General features: G+C 31.9%; 1 protein-coding gene and 1 long non-coding RNA gene across 3 annotated transcripts; one reads left to right on the top strand and one right to left on the bottom strand.

Annotated features, from left to right (window-relative positions):
• Positions 1–7: 7 nt before the first annotated feature.
• On the bottom strand, positions 8–4,123 carry LOC126750040 (uncharacterized). 2 transcript variants are annotated; one of them, XM_050459549.1, is made up of 5 exons: positions 3,053–4,123; positions 2,624–2,701; positions 880–1,425; positions 466–820; positions 8–400 (listed from the first exon to the last, which is right to left on the bottom strand). In XM_050459549.1, exons 1-4 carry the CDS (start codon positions 3,145–3,147, stop codon positions 811–813), a joined length of 729 nt encoding a protein of 242 aa, XP_050315506.1. In that variant the 5' UTR covers positions 3,148–4,123; the 3' UTR covers positions 8–400; positions 466–810. The 2 variants fall into 2 exon arrangements, with proteins under 2 accessions (XP_050315506.1, XP_050315504.1); XM_050459547.1 differs by having other exon boundaries at positions 8–802.
• Positions 4,117–7,368, top strand: LOC126750041 (uncharacterized). Its single transcript, XR_007665560.1, has 2 exons — positions 4,117–4,160; positions 7,055–7,368. It is a non-coding gene; the product is annotated as an uncharacterized LOC126750041 (long non-coding RNA).
• The last annotated feature ends 453 nt before the right edge of the window (positions 7,369–7,821 follow it).

The raw sequence follows: 7,821 nt of genomic DNA, 5'->3' as shown, positions 1-7,821 counted from the left end.
ATAAACTTGCATACCACAGAGTTATAATGTTCAGCTACATTATTGTCCATATTTCTTAACAAACTGGAAGCATGCAATATGAGTCTATTTAGACAAACTTCAATGTCTTGCAAAACCCCACATGCCTTCATTTCTTCAATATAATTTTTTTCTCCAAACTTTTTATCACATCTAAAATATCCTATGGCTGTACAGTTTAGATGCTCTCCAAATACGTGGGATGGTATATTTTTTAAATCTTTAGTAAGATTTTCTATTTTAATACTAAAGCTTTTATCTTCTTTATTTCTTTGAGTAACAGCCATTGCAACAGCAGTTCTCATCCTTCGTATATTGTTCAAAATATGTTTGCGCAGGTATGGTGAAACCGGATTATTTGTACTGTTGCTTCTTTTTTTACCTAAAATAAATAAAGAACAATTAATAGCTTTTTCAAAAATTAATGCTAATGATGAATAAACTTACTAGATATTTCACGCAATTTGGAGCAAAAATTTCTTAATAAATGATTCCTGCACTCAATTTTCTCCACATGTAAACTTCCATATGGGCGAGCCTCGATCAGTTTTTAATAGACGCTACTGTCACCATCCCCAACAAGTCTTTTATAAATAATATTATACATGTCAATACTTTTTCGAAATCCTTCCACAATTATGTCGGATTCCATACTTGTGGATGTATTTGACCAGTTCTTATAACATGTATGATCTGGAATGACTTCCATGTTTTTGGCACTGGCGTATGCACAAAAGCTGCAGTATTTATTTCGGATTCCAAGAAATAAAAGTTTTCCGGTCCTCTGTCCAATTATACAAGCCTAAAATACAAAAAAAATCAAACAAAATTAAGTATTTAACTAAATCATAGTAAACTTACAACTCCTGAAGCAGCATCATAATTAACATTATAAGACCTTTTGCTCCAAGCACCATCAGCCACAACAGTGATACAGGGGCGATTACTTCTCCTAATTTTTTGGCCAATAAACTCTCTTCTTGTGCGGCTTCCTCCATTGCTTTCCAAGCCGTTTCCCTTATCTTTTCTCCCACAAACTCATGGTGCTGCTGATATGTATTTGGAGACATAAAAGGGACATCCAGTATGGCCATAAATTCTTCCGCGGCAGTAAATCCAATACCCGTTGAAATGGGTACTAAGGCTGCTGCGGCATTTATGTCCATGGATGTTTCAGACTCATCTTGAGTAAACAGATTGAGGTATTTTTCTAAATTGCACATTTTGCACTTTAGTAAAATTGAACTTTTTAAGCCTTTTCTATTTTCCGTCAAAATGTTCATATCTGCAATTGTGCAATTAAATGGAGGGTGTCTGGATAAATTCTGGATTTCTTTAAAAAGCTTCTGAATATCTACGATTCTCCTTCCTTCTATAACGTAGTCAGTTATGGTATCAGGAGATGTTCTAAAAGTAATATTTTGATATGAAAACTAATAAAAAATAAATAATTAAAAAACTCAACTAATTAAAAAATAATAAAAAAAAATATGGCCAAAATGACAGTTTAGTTTTTATCACGAGTTTAGGTATTACGCTTTTCATCGAATTTTTTAAAAATAATTTGTTACAAACCATTCCATATTCACTTTTTAAACAAATCATTAGAAAATAAGAAATATGGGCCAATTGGGTACATATTATGTACCGGGTGGGCAAATAAGAATGTTCACCGGCTATATCTCAGGCCCTAATAATCGTATTGCCTTGAAAAAAAAATGTTATAAAAGTGGCCCAAAAAAAAGCCGGAAATTATTTTGAAGTTCATTGGTCGGCCGCTAGAGGGCGCTACAGCTTCTTTGAATCTTAAAATTGCATTTTTGCCAAAAAAATCTCTAACAACTTACACCTCAAAATATTATATTACTATTCTAGAAGAATTTTCTCACAAAAAAGTTTTTACAAAAATTTCTGTCAAATGTCAAATAAAGTGGTGGGGGGAGTTTTTATCTTGAAATATAAAAACAGCTGAAAATCGGCACTGACTGAACCGATTTTTTTTCAACAAATTTTGTTTAAAAGTCCTTTGTTGCTTTATTTTTTCTACCAAAAAAAATTGTCAAATTACTTTCCCTAAAATACACTAGAGGGCGTTTACTTGTGATTTACCCTTTCTGATGGATTATTTAAAGAAAGTCAAATACAACTATATATATTTTCTTACGTCATTTAAAGCAGGGAACAAAGCCTTACTAGCCGGTGAAAACCGCATTACGATATCACGTCTGGTTATACCGGAAGTAGATGTCAACTTTCTTATTTTAAATTACACACCCTATATATTATTTGATTTTTAGATTTTACATAAAATTCCAAGAAATTTATACATTATATTATTTTATAGCATTATATGTTGGTTTAGGAATTTAATGTATTAATACTTTTAATATAGGTAACTTAATAAAATTAATTAAAAGCGTCAACTAAAATCAGTTTTAGTTGACGTACTATTAAACCTCAAACGCTATCAAAAAATGCATTTTTCATTTGGCTCACTCTGTATGAAATAAAAAGCGCCAAAAACACGTTAAAAAATAAAATAGATATTATGTTTGAATTTTCCAGTTACGATGTATAAAATAATAGATAATTATAAAGCACTAACCTTTGTCTTTCAACTTCTATTTCCTCTTCAGATGTGTTATGAATTGGCATACTTTCAGTAGCAGAAGTACGGAAAGTACTAAAATAAATGACAAAAAATTAGTATGTTTTTGCAATGGCCAAATCTAAAATATAGATTTGGATAGAGATTAATACAATAATACAAAAAAAAAATTAAATAAAAAAAAATGTTAAATGTATGTACAGATTTTAAGACATTTGATAATTTTTAAAAATAGTAAGATTTTATCTTTGAAAAGAACCTATTTTTAAAATCTTATTTCCAGTAAGATGCTAATACATTATATTTTTATGTTTACAATGAGACAAAATAATAAAATAATTTTTGGAAATATTTATCTACTGTTTATCTAATTGTTTTTAATAAATCTACTTTTTCAAAAAAAAAATTGTTAAAATCCATACTTACTTTTTGGTATTAGTTAGATAATAACTCTTTTTGTGTTTCCTTGATTTCCGGCGCGAATAGTAAACCTTGGATTTACCGTCTTTACGTTTTCCCATTTTTTCAAAAAATAACTGCTCTTGCACAATAAAAACAAAAACACTATAACAGTAAAGTTCACAGTTTTCACAAAAATAGCACACGACAGACTTCCATATACATGCAACGGCACATCACAAACTAAAAAGTGTTAGGGTACGTAAAAAGTTACAGTTATTCAGGTACCCAGTCTAAAATTTTCGTTTTTCTCATTATTCTACCTGTGTATAATATAATATTATTGTTTAACAATGGGGTAAGGCGGCACCGAGGCGACGCGATGGCGCGGCGACAGTCGCTTGCAGACAGACTTAAAAATTCAAACAAAAAAAAACAAAATTTACTAAATATCCTACTAATCTAACCTAAGTACCTAATATTATTAATTGTTATTAGTTGCCTACTAATAACAATTATTAATAATATTGCAGCGTACGGCAAATTTATAAACACATCAACGCTACATCACAAACCAAAAAGGATTGTGGGCAAAAGTTCGAAAAATAACTAAAATCAGGTAGTCCAAACTTTTCGTATTTGTTAATATTCAACCTACATAATTTATTACATTACTATATATTAATATTTTTTAACATTGGGGTGACACAGGAACGACGCTCGCCAGTAGATCTTGGATCGATAAAGCATAAAGCAATGCTGCCAAGTATGCCGAGACGTAGTAAATATTCTAAAATTTGATGAAAATTGCCATATTTTGCTATTACACGTTTGCTAGGTTTATTATTAAAAATTTCATAAAATGTTATTAGGGTTAATTTCTTAAAAACGCATTTACTAGAGGCGAACTTATTTATTTTTTTATATTTTTTTTTTATTAAAAAGAAAAATATCAATATTTAAAAAAAAATAATAAACAAATAACTTCGCTTCTTCTGCTAAATATTTAAAAAATACTAGTGAAGATCTCATTAAAATATCTTTTAAAGCAAAAGAGTTATCCATGTAATAGAAATTAGGGGGTGATGAACGCTCTTAAGTGATGGAGATAACACGACGAATGTCAGTTTATTGGGTAAGTTTTACTTGATTAGAAATCTACTTTCACTACTTCTTCGTCATATTATAGCATAATTATATCAAATTATATAAAGGCATTTCCACTGTACAGTTTACCCAAAACATAATAAAATTACCTAATCTAATGATATGAAAAAAAATTATTAAATGTGATCAGCTGATGCTGACATTAATGACACGTGAAAACTTATAGTATTTTCTGTTTGTACACTTCAGCTTACTTCCATCGTAAGGCCCAAAACAGACAATACCGTGTTCACGTTGAGGATGAACATTAGCTCAGACACGACTATTTTTAGATTTTTTGGATATGTTTAGGAACCTTACTTTAAGTCTATTATATTTAAATAAAAAATTCCCTGGATAAGCCACTTTCAAAACTTTAAAATATTACATTTTCATTTCTTGTGCCTGAGAAAATGATGATATAATTTCTGCTAAATCAATTTTTCTGGTAATTTTTTATTTAATAAAAAGAATCGATAAACTTACGAGACATTCTTGAGTCATAGTTGAGCGCAGATAGGTTTTATATAGTAATTTAGTAGGAATAGTAAATCATAAGGATTTGAAGATTTCGGCACTCTTCGTGCAATGGTTTGCATCATCATCACACAAATCAGTACCGTCAACCTATTATTATTATTATTGAAAGTCAAAGCTTGTTCTAATTTTTGGCAATGTTTCCATATTGTTCCTCGACATTCATAGTGCAAATTCTGAACGTTCTGAATCTGTAATTGTATAGGGTAATGCAAGAACCACTGCACATAAGCCTCACTACGCCCATTGTGCACCTCTGTTGTAGGAGTTGGGGAGTTTTCCCTCAGCTCGTCATCTAGCCCAGCACATTCATAGTTGCATCCCTTGCATATTGGTCTCATTTAATTGACAGTGACTAGTTGGAAGACTTGCTATAAGACGTAGTTTCCCTTTAGGCAGAGACAATTATTTGCGGATTACCTCCAGGTTGTCCGGGTAGCTGAAAAACTCCTTGGATAAATTGCAGCTTTGAGTCTCATCCCATCGCTTTTTGAAAAGCGTCTGAGAGTGAGATTTTATTAGCTTCTTGATATTCGACATGGTCAGGTATACGAAGTGCTCCAGTCCTACTGGTTGAAAAGCGGCGACCGTCTTGGTATGGAAGTCGGCGGCTTGATTTCCCTTGGTATTGTTGTGCCCCTTGATCCAACCACCTTCCGCTCTATTTTTGGAAAAAGCTTCTACGAGGGTGCGACGGAATTGTTGCACTAGCTCCCACGTGAGGTGTGGTGTTGACAGCTTAAGAACTTCCTGTTTGTGTGGATATTGGATAACCACCGTTTTATCAGTAATGTTGCTACCGATCATTTATTCTGCCGCCATATATTTCAGTTTGAAAGACACTTGGCATAGTGCCTAATGCTAGCATTGTATTTAATTGGAGATGTTTAAAGTATACGCGGCAGCCATTTATACCCACCATCTAATTGGTACTAATGCCCTTTATATTGATTGTGTGCGTTGTTGTCACGACAAAGTCATATCTAGAAATTTTTATTGCGAGTGGTTTTGCACTTTCTATGCATAATGCGTTACGATTTGAATCTTTTAGATTAGTATCGTCAGCTAATTCAATTAAAGCGTCAATTAGATGGAAAAGTCTTATAAAAGCTTCAAAGTCGTCAAACTAGGTACATTGCTAACAAAATTGACCAACGTTGCGTCGATGCAGAAAAAAAATTATATAGAGCTACATCAGCAAGCAACGATCAGCAGCATCGTTGACTACAAGATGAAATGCGAAATACTTTGGGGCAGGCAATTGGTCATTCTGTTTATTGTTAGTCTGACATTTTGTAACAAATATTTTTTTGTTTGATGGTTTTAGACGTTTGAACTGGTTGATGAGAGTTAAATTCACGAATTAAAAATATGCAAGGATCCATTTAATTTATGAACTTGCCGATGGCAAAAAGGTATCCAAATTGAATACTCCCTAATTTACCAACATTTGCAAATGTACATAATCAACTATGTAAAAATTAATCGTTTAATTACCAGTACTACCCTCTGAAATATCTGCATGACAGTAATTAAAATCCTGTATAATATTCACCTCTTAATCTATTACGCTCTTAGTACTGATTATGTGGCAATGATTCGCTGTAATATCATGGGTCTTTTCTACGACTAAGTCGGTTAAGCTAAACTACTTACTAAGTTAAGATAGAATACTAGGACTCGGATCATTTTATATATATGTATTAACTCGAAATACGAATAATATTAAGCAGGAAGTGTGAGCAAATTTTTGATGCAAGAAAAGGCAAAAACCATCAAGTTTCGAACAATCACCGGTAAGATCTTTTTAAGAATGTGTAGATCGTCCAATTCTGCTGTGACATAGATTTAAACGTTCAAATACGGTGCTCTAATTTCTTTCTTATTTGTCAATGCGGGCTTCACTTTCCTCACGACGTTTTGAGTTTATATGTATACGCTGCATTCTAAAAGCAAAATTCTATTAGCTTGTTGGAACAGAAAATATTTGTTTAAAGGGTGGCCCATCAAAAATAGGCTACAACGATCAATATGAAAATTTGAAAAAACCCTTGGACGCGTAGAGTGCATATTAAATTTCATTATTATAATTTCAACCTTTTAGCGAGATGGCATTAATGGAATTTATGTATCAATTGAAAACAAAATAGGTTCCATAATATTTTTAGAACTTTCACATTCAAAGCCGTAAGCTCATATACCTTGCATACATAAATTTGTCATCAAAAATACCACTATTTTGTTCAACTATTCTAATGGATTTTTTTTTAAACTAACCCCAATATTTTAATTAAACTTATATTCCAATTGAAGGATCCTGAAATTTTTATGTTACCTTATTTTTAGATCTAAACGCCACTATAGAAGCACAGAACATGCGAATAATTGTTCGTGAAAGAGATCAATTAATTCGAAGCCTAGAGAGAGAAAACATGTTTCTCAGAGAACAAGTGAACTCTCTCAACTTGATGCTGGATCAGCTAACGGCTTCCACAAAAAGTTTGGCAGCCGCAAAAAATGATATTAGAATAAAAGTTGAAAATTCTACAGGAGTTTCCATGAAGAAGTGGTACACACGACCCAAAGTTGTACTAACGGGTAGTGCTATCGCTATTGTATTGTCTTTATATTTGAAATATAAAATTAGAAATTGGTAAAAATGTATTTTATTGCAGTGTTTAGAAGTTCTATGAACAAATTTTAATGTAACGACAGTGTCCCTTGTCACAGATTTGCTCTAAATATTTTTTCGAGTTCTTCTCCTGTATTACTGGTAACCTTATCAGTATTTAGATGTTCTTTTATGAACGTTTTGTTTTATGTGTTAATTTTTTAATTATCTTATGTCGTGTTTTCTGTTTCTTATTGGCTAAATTTTCTTTAATTCAAGTTTTATTGTAGTAGAAGTATAATAGAAGATATAATAGAAGATCAGACTTGATGTCGGCACCTGGATGTGTTTTGACTGATATTTCTCTGATATTGGTATAAAGTTTATCACATGTCTTGTATTTATAATTATACCCTCTCCATTAATATGATCATCGTTGGGATTTCCTGAGTTATAAATTTTATAATTGTCGATAGCACATTGACCAGAGTCTGTCCACCGC

This window comes from Anthonomus grandis, unplaced genomic scaffold (genome assembly GCF_022605725.1).
Source record: "Anthonomus grandis grandis unplaced genomic scaffold, icAntGran1.3 ctg00001174.1, whole genome shotgun sequence".
Lineage (NCBI taxonomy): Eukaryota > Metazoa > Arthropoda > Insecta > Coleoptera > Curculionidae > Anthonomus > Anthonomus grandis.
The sequence above is the reverse complement of the archived record's forward strand: the minus strand, read 5'-3'. Positions and strand labels throughout refer to the sequence as shown.